This window comes from Chanos chanos, chromosome 3 (genome assembly GCF_902362185.1).
Source record: "Chanos chanos chromosome 3, fChaCha1.1, whole genome shotgun sequence".
Classification (NCBI taxonomy): domain Eukaryota; kingdom Metazoa; phylum Chordata; class Actinopteri; order Gonorynchiformes; family Chanidae; genus Chanos; species Chanos chanos.
In genome coordinates, this window is record NC_044497.1 from 5,833,107 (window position 1) to 5,848,723 (window position 15,617).

General features: G+C 37.0%; 1 protein-coding gene across 1 annotated transcript in view; it reads left to right on the forward strand.

Moving 5' to 3' along the window:
* LOC115806444 (NACHT, LRR and PYD domains-containing protein 3-like) overlaps positions 1-13,837 on the forward strand; it is a 31,216-nt gene extending 17,379 nt beyond the window's left edge. Inside the window, exons 11-13 of the mRNA XM_030767141.1 lie at positions 11,739-11,912; positions 13,120-13,293; positions 13,660-13,837. Of these exons, the coding sequence (XP_030623001.1) occupies positions 11,739-11,912; positions 13,120-13,293; positions 13,660-13,837 (526 nt within the window). The remainder of the gene's footprint in view (positions 1-11,738; positions 11,913-13,119; positions 13,294-13,659) is intronic.
* The last annotated feature ends 1,780 nt before the right edge of the window (positions 13,838-15,617 follow it).

Here is a 15,617-nt window from a genome sequence, read left to right on the forward strand (position 1 = left end):
TCGGCCAAAAAAATAGTTGAAATCATCATTTTGAGAAAATAGTTTTATAAGCAGCTCTGGAATAAGCAGGATAATAATCAACAAAACAGTCAGTTTTTAAACACAAGCCCTTTAAAGACAAACAAAACCAATCCAAATTGCAAATCAGGGTCACATCATCCACCTAGGGACAATTTTTTGACTTTATTAAGGTTTGTCAGGCACAACAATGTCAAAATTTAGGTCCATCCAGAAGAGAGTTAATCAAATATAGCTAGTCCATAATTTCTCACTAAAATTTTGTCTGTGCTTTCTGATGCTGCAGAATAACAGAATATTGCACATTAACTGCTCAACTCAAACTACTGCAAACTCCTGTTATTGTGATAGGAATCCACATGCAAAAATACATTTTGCTGATAGAAAAGTCTAATTCTTGCTAACTAGCGGTAAATGGTACTGTCTCTGTTTCTGTTTAAAGTGTATGTTTCCAGTTGATTTAAACAAAAATAGTTTAATGAAATTGTTACTGCTATAAGATTATTGGTGCTGAGTTTGTGCTGAATGTAAGCATATGTAGCACTTTGGGATCAATGTTTTTTAGATAGGTGAAATATACAAAAATGTCATGACATGTCAAAGTACCTGAAAAGTGGCTGGCAAGCCTCAGACTCCATAGGGTTAAGGCACCCACCGATATTTTTGCTTCAGAATTCGGTTTTTCTCTCCATGACTGTTAGGATTTTTAACATTTGCAATTTCGGCAACTAAATGATCTCTTATGTATAACTACAGCATTCAGCACTCACTGGGCAAGTTCATCAAAAGTAACACGAAGGATTGCAGTTAGATATTAAATACATCTAATCAACCTCAAATAAAAAGGCAATATTAGATCCACAGATATGGAATATAAACTTATTCAGTATTTTTCATGACAGATATCAACCCATCACAGATTTGTTTGCCTTTTTTCATTTGGTGACTTAAATGAGATTCTAGCATGTTCTGACATGTCATTTTTATTAACCATCTTGAATATGCTTGCAGAATTATCCTTTTTAACAAAACTTTTAAAATAACGTTAAGCTAATGCACTAGTGTGTGTGTATATCTATCTATCTATCTATCTATCTATCTATCTATCTATCTATCTATCTATCTATCTATATGTCTATATGTCTTTATGTCTATGTGTGTATATACATTTTTGTGACAGATAGGTACTGTTATAATAGGTACTGTTTGTGTTCAGCCATAAAAGATCTTTTCAGCAACATCATTTCAAATTCTTTGTCACATGTGTTTTTGAATTTTACAGTTGTTAAAATCTGTAGTGCCATTTCAGAGTGTGCAAACTTTCAATGAGAAATAAAAACATTTGATATTAAGACAGGTTTGTCTTCATCAGTGATAATACTGATGATACTGTACTAATGATACAATAATACTGTACTTAATTTTGTGCTAAATTATAAATTATTATCTTTTTATTCCGTGACTTTGATGAATACTTAATAAGGGGCCTCGCAGAGAAGCTGCATGCACCTATTGTAACTGTTAGTATTCTTCACTATTATTATTGTTTCCGACATGGGAGTCTATGGCAGCCCCAAGATCCGTCTGGTAAAAAGTTGTGAATTTGGCGCATTGATAGAGGACAGTCCAAGGTATCCAGGCACCAAATTTGGGGTCAATACATATATCCCTGTAGCGCCACCAATAGGCCAAAAATCAAGGTACTTTTTTGGTACATATTTGCCTATAACTTTTGAACCCTTTGTCCTAGAGTTGTGATCTTCTCTTTCCCTGAAACCTTGGGTCCTGATGAGTCCAATGCACCCATTGACGTCAATTTTAGCTTAATCAGATTTTCCGCCATTTTGAACTTTTTGAAAAAAATACTTTTGCAAACTAGTCCTAGACTGTTGCTCCTATCACCACCAAATTCGGTACATATCATCTTGAGCAAACTCTGGCCAGTAATTATCAAAAAAATCTTTGCTGGGCCAAACGGTATCGCCACTATAGTCCAATGAATTTTGATGGTAAAGGCTACAAACAGGAAGTGAGCCATATCTCAGCAATGCTTGGGTGGATTGATGCCAAACTTGGTACACTTCTTTGACAGGAGGAATACTGAATCCCCACCAAGTTTCATGAAATTTGGCTGCTTGGTGGTGCTATACCAGGAAAACATCAAAAAATGTATTCAAATACCTATAACTCCAAGACAAAAGCAGATATTTCATCGAAACTTCTTGTGAATCATCACAGTATCATGCCCTAACTGGAATATTATGACCCAACCTGTCAGCCATTTTGTTTGTTGGTCATCTTGGAATTAGCAACTTTCAATGGCATAGCTTAGAAGCCCTTCATGGGTCATGATGAAATTTTGCACCTTCATTAGAGCAGAGTAAAAGGTATCCAGGCACCAAATTTGGTGTCATTCCATCATTGCTTCTAGCGCTACCAACAGGCCAAACGCTAGAGGACATTTTTGCTCACAACTTTTGAACTGTTTGAGCTAGAGCAGTAAGTCTTACTGTCCCTCAATCTCTGTATCATGGTGAGTAGAATGGACCCATTTTATGGAAATCTGCCTTATTGAATTGTCCGCCATTTTGAATTTTCTGAAAACTGTACTCTTGCAAGCTAGTCTGAGACCGTTGGTCCTATCACCACCAAATTTGGTACCCATCATCCACAGAATAGTCTTATAAAAAGTTATCAAAGCAATCCTTGCTTGGACAAAGGATATGGCTGCTGTTACCCAATGAATTTCAATAGCGAAGCCTCCAAAAGAGGAAGTGAGCATATCTCAGCAATGCTTGGTTGGATTGATGCCAAACTTGGTTCTTTTCATTGTCAATGGGAGTGCTGGATACCTACCAAATTTCATAATATTTGACCACATGGGGGTGCTATACCAGAAAAACACACAAATGTATTACATCTCCCATTATCCTAAGAAGACAGCAGAGTACTTCAACCAAACTTCTTCAGCCTTATCACAGTAGAGGACCCTAGGCGAGAAATTATGAACCCTCTGTGTTGACCATTTTGTGTTTCAGCCATCTTTAATATCATTATTTGTTCAATACTTTTCTATGACAGGCCTTAAAAGCCCTGTGTTGATTTTTGTGTGTGTAAGAGTGGGTGACAATGGGTCTGTTCACCCTGTGATGAACTGCTGTCTTGTTCACGAGTTCTTCTGATTACTTGTCTGCCTGGTGCCCATGAGCTGCTTGGCCCCTTCATTGGTGCACTCTACTAAACCAGCTTCTTGACTCCTTGATCCCCTACCTGCTAAACTTTACATAGAACTTTTCTCGGTTCTCGGCCCAACAATCTTAAACACTCTAAATATGTCACTTAAATCTGGTGTTGTACCCTCCTTTTTTAAGACAGCCGTGATCAGGCCTTTACTTAAAAAACCGAACCTTGATCCTGAAGCCTTAAATAATTATAGGCCGATCTATAATCTCCCGTTTCTTTCAAAAATGCTTGAAAAAATTGTAGCTGCTCAGCTGATAGCCCATATGTCCTCTAACAGTCTGTTTGAAATATTTCAGTCAGGCTTCAGGTGCTTTCACTCTACTGAAACCGCGCTTACTAGAGTAACTAATGATCTTTTATTAGCCATGGATGCTGATGCTACTTCTATTCTTATTCTGCTTGATCTGAGTGCAGCATTTCACACGGTCGATCACGCTATATTGTTAAAGCACCTGGAAAACCAAATTGGCATTCATGGCCTGGTGCTCTCTTAGTTTAAATCTTATCTCTCTGAGAGAAAGCAGTGTGTCCACTATAATAATGTGAACTCTGAATACCGTAAACTTAACTATGGTGTCCCTCAGGGAACAGTCCTTGGCCGTCTTCTATTCTCTATTTACATGCTCACTTTGGGTGACATTATTCGTAGTTACAACATTAACTTCCATTGTTATGCTGACGATACTCAGATTTTCTTACCTATCCAGCACAGTGACCACTCTGAACTGGCTAACATGTCTTTGTGCTATTAAGGGTTGGATGTCTTCAAATTTCCTGATGCTTAATGCAGGCAAGACTGAAATGCTGATCATTGGTCCCCCTATGCATAAGCATCTTTTTAGTGATCTTACCCTAAATTTTGACAACTGCATCATCTCTCAAAACTCTTCAGCTAAAAACCTTGGTGTGATCTTTGACTCTAGTCTCTCGTTAGTTACTCATATCAAGAACACAACCAAAACTGCCTTTTATCACCTCCGTAACATTGCTAAAATTAGGCCCTTTCTAAGTATGGCTGATGCAGAAACTATTATTCACGCATTCGTCACATCTCGCCTCGATTACTGCAATGTTCTTTACTCTGGCCTGCCTGCCTCTAGTACCAATAGTCTTCAGCTGGTCCAGAATGCTGCTGCGAGAATTCTGACCAGAACGAAGAAGTTTGATCACATTAGCCCTGTCCTGGCTTCCCTTCATTGGCTCTCAATTCATGCAAGGGCAGATTTTAAGGTCCTCTTATTAAAATTTACATGGCCTTGCACCTTCCTACCTGTCTGACTTAATTACACCCTATAACCCACCTCGCACCCTGCGCTCTCAAGATTCTGGATTATTAGTCCTTCCAAGAGTTAAAAAGAAGTCCGCTGGCAACCGAGCCTTTTCCTACTGCTCTCCCTTCCTCTGGAATGGTTTACCTACAGAAGTTAGGGAGGCAAACTCTCTCAATACTTTTAAAACAAGACTAAAGACTATTTTCTCGAACTTATAAATAATATAATTTTGATTTGACTTTGTTATAGACATGTAACGCCCTTTGAGACTATAAATAGTGATATTGGGCTCTAAATAAATATTATTATTATTATTATTATTATTATTATTATTATTATTATTATTATTATTATTGCTGCTTGCAGCTATATTTCTGATTATTTCTCTATGATGACTCAATCAGTAATGAGTAAAGAATCAATGTGCAAAAGTAAACTAATGTTTAGCTTAACAGCAGTGTGGGCCTGAGAAGCAGAGGCTGGGAGTGGAACACATTCTGGTGCAGCGCATTCTAGAAATGTACAAAACAGAAAACACTTTACAAAAATGAATTTAAAAGCTGATTTTGAGAAATATTTTGATAAGTAGCTGTGGAACAAGCATAATATTCAGCAATGCAGTCTGTTTTCGGAAGCATAATATTCAGCAATGCAGTCTGTTTGTCAGCTATTTTTTTAGGTTGCATTAAGCCTTATCCAGTACAAAATTATTTGTTTCACAGTATGTACACAGTTGTGAATGTTATAGTGAATAGTGTAGGAATCAGGACTGATCTGTAGGACTGATAGAAAGGAATTAGCACTGATCCAGTTCCTTTTATTTAGTCAGTTGTAGTGTCTGTGTCTTTATGAGTGCCAAAGTTGCCAGGTAGCTTTATGGACTTCAAATGGTCAATTTTGGTCAATTTTGGTCATTTTTCCAGTCACAGCTGCATGTGAACAGGGCAAAGGGAGATGTCATTCCTATGGTCAAACACCGTCATCTGATGTAGTTTTTGACTAACATGGTTTTTACATACCAGCAGATTTTTACAAGTGTAATGTGTATTTGACCATAAAATATACAGTCACCTCTGTTGTTCCAGTGCTGCTGCAAAACTGTTGGAAACTATTGTTTGTATAATCAAGTTCAATTCAAGCTGATGAAAGCGAGCTCTTGTTACACCCAGCATCATTTCAAATTCTTTGACAAATGTGGTGTTTAAGTTCAAACAAAGCCACCTATTTAACATGGCTTTTTCTTTTTGCTGTATGCCCAGAAATAAACTATAAAGATTGATTTTTAAAACACTAATCTCTACAGTCTCATTTTAAAATGTGTAAACTTTCAATGAGAAAAAAGAACACATTTGATATTAATTATGGCAATATAAATTACCTGATGATTTTTTGTATATATGCTGTATTAGACAAATGTAGACTGCCAAAAATTATTTTGATACAGCTCAGTGACTTTCCAAGTGAGATCCAACATGCAATGCTGAGCCTATGACAATTAATCAACCTCTCTCTTTGAAGCTTGCAGAGTAATTTGCACCTTTGTGGGGTATTTTATTGGCCCTTATCCCTTATCCCCATATATGATACAAAAATGAGCAAGCAACTAATATTGAGACCTCATCAGAGCGGCAATAGAACTGAATATAGGGCAATATAAGGCAGTTGGCTATCGAGTCTTTTTCTCCATTTTTTGCTTGGGCTTTTGCTTGTCATCCATAGATCAGTAAGTTAGTCCCTGCACCAGACAAGCAACAGGTAATTGGTGCTCAAAGAGAGCCTTTTTTTTTGCTATCAAACAAAGAGTAAGGCTTACTGTAAGACGTACTAAAAGGCAGTCATTCTGCATGCAGAACATAAACATATGTGAGAGGATTGTAAGTACAGAAATATCTGATCTTTGCTGTCTTATTCAATCTGCAGCTCCCATATTAGCTCACATTAGCTTAACTGGATGTTACATGATTTCTGCAGCTCCTACACTTTCAGGCACATGAATAATTAAAAGAACGTGCCAATGGGAGCCTTAGTAGTAATGACTCTGTCATTTTCCTCGAACTATACTGTATTTCTTATAGTAAAATGCTTATAATTATTTTGGTTTTGAAGTGTATTTCTCCAGTATGTTTAGAGTAATTTATTTCTGTAAGAAAACCAAACACAGATGGATGCTAAGTGAACAGTAGTAATGATATATTGTTTTGTACCTTAATATCTGTGTTAATTTCATCCTTATGATAAACATAATTAATGCATAACTAAAACATCCGAATACTAATCGAATCAAAAACATGTATTGCAGGAATCATATGACATAACATTCATGAAGATATTACTGTAAATTTTGAAGTTTGGATATTTGAAATTTAGAAACATTGAGTGCCACTGATTGTATTGTGGAATACATTCAAATTAATATTATTTTTGTTTGTATGTGTTTGTGACGCAGTCTGAATGAAGTGTCAAGCCTTTGCCTCTGTATTTTACTCCCAGACTTAAGAGGGAGAGAACAGAGTCACCAGCACCATCCTGTGTGTCTATGAAGAGTGACCACTCACGGCAAGAACCACTCAACTTCAGCTCAGAGCCTCATAGAGGAGACAAAAGGTCTGAACTGTATAGATTTGATATTGTAGAATGCTTAGTTTAAACAATTTTGTTTGGTCTTAAAGAATGAACAAAACTATCATGTATCCAGTCCAAGTATGATACCAGCTTCCAACTCACCCTAATCATACATGTTGGTAAACTCTATTAAAACCAAGAGTTTCTTGACATCTTGTTTAACACATATTCATCTATCAATTTTTTTTTTTTCAATTTCGTATTAAGCATTTGCTTTGAACTGTTTTATGCAGAAAAAAAGTGTGTAACAATTTTGTGTAGTATGTTTTCCTACTTAACCCTTAAAAACCTGAGATTATTTGTACATCTCAGACAGGTGTACATCCATTCTTATGTATGCAGGTGTACACTCTGTAGAGGGCATTGCTATAACAACGACGACCTTTAAAATAAATAAAAAGCCTTACAGTTTAGCATTATTTTGTAACATCAGGACTGATCATTATCACCATAAGCCTTTTCTCAAGTTGCTAGTGCAGCAGATATAATTGTATGCAAAATTACTGAATTAAGACTATAAGAAGGGCCAAGCAAACACCAAATGACAATTTCATTTTAAATCACCGAGACATATATAGGCGTATATATAGGCTATGTTTTATTGTGGTCAACACAAATAACATACTAGTGATATACACTGATTAAGCATATGAACATTTCATATGTTCATATTAAAGTACCACAAAATGTTCATTAAACAGAATGAGGTAAGCCCTTACAAACGTCTGCCCCAGGGTTTACTAACTGGTACAATCAAAAATAAAAACTCTGGATAAACTCTCCACACATAAATTTTACAGAATCCATCAAAAAAATGATAAGAAATGGGACTGAATTTGTTCTTAACATGCTGTTATTGCTATGAATCCCTGTACTGACATTTGCAGTCTCTCCGTTATTTTGTCCATTCCCTGTAGTTTGTAATTTTAAGGCAGAAGATTCTCTAAGATACGATAGAAAGCATAATTAGGTTTTGCGAGTCTCATTGATAAGTACTAAATGTGTGAGATCTGAATGATTACATATGACAATTTTGACATCTCCGGCTTTTTGTGTCTTTACAGTGAGGTAGCAGACAGTGTGCTCACAGAGGATTTCTTCCAGTGTGAGAAGTTTAAGGAGAAACCAAACGATCTATTCTCCATTGCCTGTAGACAATGTATCTGCAGATGGGATTTGTCTAAACAAGTTCAAGTCCATCAGGCAGAGTTCAGTCCTGTTCACCCAGACCACTGCTACACTGGACATGGAGATGTGGCCTATGATTTCTGCACTGGGAGGAAGCTGAGAGCTGTGAAGTCCTGTCTGACCAGCAGTGTCTCCCTCTGTGAGAACCAGGTCAGGCAACGCTACACAATACCAGCACTGCAGAGACACACACTGGTCCACAGAGCTCTGGAGGTGTTCTGTAAAACTGACCAGACAGACATCTGTAAAATTTGTGCAGTGGAAGAGCACAAAGACCACAATAAACTCTTCAGAGAGGTGAGTGTTCACTCTAGATATGAACCTGATTTTATTCAAAAATTATTATATGCTGTAATAACTATTCTCTGTCTGTTGCAGATCTCAAGTATGGAAGACTCTACAACACTTCATAGTATGGAACTGTACAATATGAAAACAGAGGAATTTAAAAGTTTTAAAACAACATGGGACAAGAATTGCCCAGAACGCTTAGGGAGTCATGTGGAGAGTCTTGATATTTCTAGTGTTGCTGAGAAGATGCTGGAGACCTTTGGAGGAAATGGTACACAGAGGATCATATCGAACCCTGTGGATCTTGGTAAGACAGTGGCAACTAAATTATAGATACATTGCAGATATTTGCATAAGTTCAGTTAGCTCAAATATGATGGCTGTTGATGTGTTTTTGAGTTTAACAAAACAAGAGATTTGTGGAAGACTCTTAATGAAACACTAATTCATTATGAGCAATTATATGAATACTGTTCTGGTACTTTCTGTTTATCTAGACACTCGTGTAAGAATGGTCAGTAAAGCCAATAAAGAAAACCTGTGGAAAATGTTTCAACACATATCAGAAGGAATTTCATACCAAGGAAAACTAACATCTCTGAATGAGATTTACACAGAGCCCCACATCATAGAGGGTAGAAGTGGAGAAGTCAATAATGAACATGAGGTGTTACAAACTGAGATGAACTCCAAGAGACAAACTACTCAAGAGACTCCAATCAAATGTAATGATGTGTTCAGAGCACCTCCTGGACAAAGAAAACAAATCAGAACAGTGCTGACAAAGGGGATAGCTGGAATTGGAAAGACTGTCTCTGTTCAGAAGTTCATTCTTGACTGGGCTGAAGGAAAAGCAAATCAAGATATAACAGTCATAGTCCCTGTGCCTTTGAGAAATCTTAATCTGATGAAAGAGAACTGCAGTCTCATCCAACTTCTTCATTACTATGCTCCAGAACTGAAGAAGATAGAAGACATTGAAGATGAGAAAATCAAGCTGCTCTTTATTTTTGATGGTTTGGATGAGTATCAATTTCCTCTAGATTTCCAGAACAATGAGCTCTGCTGTGATGTGACAAAGTCAACCTCAGTGGACGTACTGCTGACAAACCTCATCAAGGGGAATCTACTTCCATCTGCTCACCTCTGGATAACCTCTCGACCAGCAACAGCTAATCAGATCCCTCCTGAGTGTGTTCACAGGGTAACAGAGATCCGTGGATTCAATGATGATCAAAAAGTGGAGTACTTCAAGAAAAGAATCAGTGATCAGAGCTTAGCCAACAGAATCATCACACACATCAAGTCATTAAAGAGCCTCCACATCATGTGTCACATACCAATCTTCTGTTGGCTTTCAGCCACTGTGCTTGAGAATATAATGAGTGATGTAAGCACTGGTGAAATACCCAGAACTCTAACTGAAATGTACACACACTTCTTGCTCATTCAGATCAGTTTGAAGAATAAGAAGTACCATGGAACAACAGCGGAAAACCCAACGAAGCTGTTTCAGTCCGACAAAAAAATGATTATGAAACTGGGAAAACTGGCTTTCCAACAGCTGGAGAAGGGCATTTCAATATTCTATGAAGAGGACCTGAGAAATTGCAGCATTGATGTCAGTGATGCATCAGAGTACTCTTCACTTTGCACAGAGATTTTTAGAGAGGAGTTGGGATTGTGCAGGAAGAAGGTCTTCTGCTTTGTACATCTGAGCGTTCAGGAGTATCTCGCAGCAGTGTATGCACACATTTCATGTGTAAATAAGAAAACTAATGTTTTCAGCACAAAGCAATTCATAAATAACAGAAAGCAAGCGATCATGTCTGATCTACACCACAGTGCAGTGCACAAAGCCATGCGAAGTAAAAATGGACACCTGGATCTTTTTCTCCGCTTCCTGTTTGGCCTTTTAGTGGAATCTAACCAGACTTTTCTACAAGACCTTATGACAGAAAACTCAGAAATCAGACAGATCAGCACTGCAGAGACAGTTAAGTTCCTGAAGAAGAAAATTAGAAAGGAATCCTCACCAGAGAGGATCATAAATCTGTTTCACTGTCTGAATGAACTGAATTACAACTCGCTATTCGAGGAAATCCAAACTGCCTTGAGATCAGGAACTCTCCCAGATAAAAAGCTGAAACAACGCCAGTGTTCAACTCTTACCTATATTCTACCGGTGTCAGAGAAGGCACTGGATGAGTTTGTCCTGAAGATGTACACAACGTCAACAGCAGCAGGTCAGCAGAGGCTGCTTCCAATACCAAAGATCTGCAGGGAGGCCAGGTAATTCTGGTTGTAAAAGATATTGATAATCTGTTTTTAAATCTCATCACAGAATTTAACACACCATTTAACCACCATATGCAGTCAGGAAGTCCAAAGAGTATAAAAAGGTTCATTGTAAGATAGCATCCATAGTTGTATTGGTGAGATGGAGAATATGAAGATTGGGATTATATGAGTCTCACTGACTCATAGTAAATAGTTTCTTAATATGCAAAATATTAGAGAGACGTATCTGAATTCAGAGGGGATCTCAGTCCTGGCTGCCCGAACCCTATTCAGGGATGCACAAAATAATGTGAAATAAACTAAATTATAAGTGCCAGGAACATGCAATAGATTCATTTTTTTTGCATAAAATAAGGATGTGGGCTTCAGTGGTTCGTGAAATCCTGCTATGCAGGTTTTGGATTGTTTAAAGTTTTTTTTTAAGTGGGCGGGGGGCATTCGTCAAGAAAGAGAGCCTCCTCTTCTTTGAGGGAGGAGAAAGGTACAAATGTAGTACTGTGTATGGTAACATAGTTATGTTGGAGATTTGGAACACTTAGAGGATACAGTACACTACATATGCACTATGTCATCAGTCTCCCATTAAATAACTTCCAATACTGTCATAGATCCACTGCCATTTCTGAGCTTTGGTTATAGGCAATTTGGGTTTCTCCGAACATAAACCCATTTATGAGAAGAAAAAAGCTTACAAGACAGCTTGGTATATGACCAGCACGATAACTACTTCTACTATGACTACCGCTTTTTCTTCTTCTCCTTCCTCTTCTTCTTCTTCTTCTTCTGTCTCTTTTGTTTCGTGAGGCTAAGGGAGTGTAATCTGACCAAGGGCTGCTGTGGAGATCTAGCCTCAGCACTGGCATCTCCTAATTCCAGCCTGAGAGAGCTGGAGTTGAGAGACAACTACTTGAGAGATTCAGGAGTCGAATTGCTTTTGGCTGGACTTAAGAATCCAAACTGTAAACTACAGTCAGTAGGGTAAGTAAGGATGTTTAGCACAATTAGTTACTGATGATTTTTTTTATTTGTTTGTTTTTTAGTGAACATGGTTTAGTCTCAGCATTTAAATTAAATTTGCAAAGGAGAGTCACATCTTAATCATACATAGATTGCTTTCGTGAAGGAACCAACAGCTTATGTATTTTCCAGACTGTTGCTTTAGGGCACTAAGGTATTTCATTAATGGTAGGATGCTAGAACTGGATATTTTTTATTGGAATTGAGTCTGTATATTTCATAGGTGTGCAGGTAAGAGCCCCTTATCTAGTCAATCTTGCCCCCTTTGCCAACTGTCATTGTCCGATGGTGATAATATTCAATATTCATCTGTTGAATATTCAATATTCAACAGATGAAACATAAATCAAATACTATTATTATTATTATTATTATCATTATTATGTTTTGTGTTCAGAGGTAGATTAACAAACAAAAATGAATTGCACAAATACTTTTATTATAAATAAGAAAAACACAGTATAATATAAATTATTATGCATACAAATTGATGATGTGTATGTATGTATGTGTGTGTGTGTGTGTGTGTGTGTGTATATGTCAATGTACAACATATAATAAAATAGAACGGAATAGAATAGACTATTACAAATGTTACAAACGCAAATATAATGTACACCTAGGTTGACGAGGGAATGACAATGACCACAAATCAGTTTGACTATTTAATGAACAGTAATGATCAAGCAAATGAACAGAAATGACTGAGCAAAACCTCAACATTAGCTGCTAAAATGTGGGCTATTATGAAACATCTGTAACCTGTAACATCTGTAACTTCTTTAAAAAAAGGCTAGGCCTACGTGGCATCAAATGTAGCCTATAGGCTACCAGGTAACATTTTATTTTCTCCTTATTTTATTTTCTCCAAGTCCACCGCTGCTGACTTGAAATCAAATGTATCCAATGTGTCTTTGCAGCTTGCAATGCGTATAAGCCATGTCACTCTCTCCTCCTCCAAACGACTTTGCAGCGCCGTCTTAATTCAATTCGTTATAGCTACGTTTTGTATGAGGATTATTACTGCACATTTTGATTTGCAAGTCTTTGTATGTGTGTGTGTGTGTATGTATATATATACGTTTATATAGTTCCTTTATAGGAGTAGCCCATAAGATGACATTTGTACGTGTTTTTTATGCGTTATCTATTTTCCTTGTCTCATCAGACTAAGAGAATGTGGCCTCACAAAGTGGTGCTGTGAAGATCTGGCCTCAGTGATGCAATCTACCCTCTCCATGCTGAGAGAGCTGGAGCTGAGAGACAATGACCTACAAGATTCAGGGGTGGAGCACCTCTCTCCTGGACTGAAGGATGCAAACTGTAAATCAGACAAACTAGGGTAAGCATGGCCATTCAGTGAAGTTGGATTTTGCACTTAATTTTTTTATTACAAACAAACAAACTTATAAATAAACAAACAAACAAACAAAAACCAGAGAAACTTCAGAACTGCAGAGTCTCAAATGAGGTAAAAAGGCTTTAAATGGCACTTTATCACTTATAGTTGAAGGAATACATCATTATTGTCTCAGGCATGCACTAAGGTTTTATAAAGTTTTTTTAAGACTAATTGTTTTAACAACTGATTATTCATTTGCATGTGCCACTTCTTTGTCAACCAAAATTTATGTTTGTATAAATGTGTTTATACAATACAATGCAACATGGGTATGAGTAAGGAGATATTGTCTGCTTGTCTCTGCAGGCTATCAGCCTGTCTGATCACAGAGCAAGGCTGTGCTTTTCTGGCCTCAGCTCTAAAATCAAATCCTTCACACCTGAATGAGTTGGATCTGAGTGACAATCATCCAGGAGGCTCAGGACTGAAACTGCTCTCTGCTTTACCAGACAATCCAGACTATAAATGGAAGAAACTACAGTAAGCATTTTGAACTCTTGCTTTTAATTATTGCAGTTCAGACTCATCCTATGCAATTCAGGACGGGTTTACTGAAACCACTGAATTTTAGAGAATGACTTCATAGTGGACATGGGGAGCATACGATGGCCCAATAAACATTCCTCAAAGGCTTTGTAGACCGGGCCTTTCTGAGTGAACAAAGTGTGTTACTGTTTATGCTTCCCCTACTCCTGGTCAGTAACAAGCATGATTATTTTGAATATAAATTATGAATTAATTATAAATTCGCAGTGTTATTTTTAGTTCATAGACAAGATTTCAGAATGTAGAAATGTTGAAATTTAATTTACAACAATACATTTAAAAGAGTTTGGTCATGCGGAAAACTATGATTAACATTAAAATTGGACAACCAGTCCAATTTAGAAAAAATCAACATGAAATGACAAGCAATTCTTGAAAGAGAAAACCAGCATGAATTTTCTCTGCATCCTGATTTCCGAAAGTTAAATAAAATGAAATGTCATGTGAACATTATAAGAAGCGGATTAACTTGGTAACACACTAACGCATACATTATACATGCTTTTGAAAGTATAAATGAAAATGTAACTGTATGTGTTTCATGGTTTTTCCGCTCCAACAATGTGGTACAACATAAATGCCCTAGCATTGCCATTTCCTCTCATATTCTCTGAGTAGAGTAACCACTGTGACAGCATTCATTTTTAAATATCTTATGTCATGATCTCCTTCCTCTCAAGAATATCAATAATTATCTTGTAAAATGTAAAATTGTAAGAAAACATTTTATTTCAGTTGAAAATAAGATATAATTCATATGTGATTCTTCTTCCTACTAGTAATAACAAAACATAATCTGGCAAAATGTAATCTGATAATATTTAATTTTTATTGAAGATACAAAATGAAATACAATTTTGATCTGTGCTGATTATGAGTAAGGTGGTTGGATGGCACTTAAAAGAAAAAAGCAAGTAATGAAGAATGTTTAGAAACACCAGTGAAGTTCCAAATAAGTTTACAGGGACTGTAAGCACTATGACATTCCTGTCTGTTTGGGAAGCTCACTGCTGTCTGTTTTTAATTTCCATCAGACTGGACCATGGCGGACCATGCAGGGTGAAATCTGGGCTGAGGAAATGTAAGTATAATAAGTTCTGGTGACACCTCAGAAAAAATGACCATACAGATCAGATGAATGCAGTAAGCTCTAGTTTAAACAACACAACACCTAGAGCAGCTTTTTTTTACCTATTGTGTTTCTCATGAGCCTCATTACTACACTAAACAAATTTTCCTGTTCTATGACCCTTGAAGTAATTTACTGTGATATAATTTCCCTGCTGTCTACAGATGTCCGTAAGCTCACACTGGACCAAAAGCCAGAGCAAGTTGTTCTGAAAAATAAGGATGCTCCCCCACTTTTGTGTAGAGAGGTTATGAATGACCGATGCTACTGAGAAGTGGAGTTGAAGGGAAAAAGGCTGTCATAGAAATAACATATAAGAGCTCCCAAAAATGTTTTTAATGAAATAAATGAAGGGCGCTTCAGTCTTCTCTGCCAGAAGGACAGATTCATTCTTTTCCAAAATCATATGAAAATTGTTGCATACACACCTAAAAATGTAATTTCTGGTGCATATAAGTCTTTTCCTCCTCCCAATAACAGAGTTGCTGGGTTTCTAAATTGGGCAGCTGGCACACTGTCCTTCTACAGGAAGTGACACTCTTACTTGTCTGTACAAATTACACACCATGTTCACTGAGCCCCTCTATAC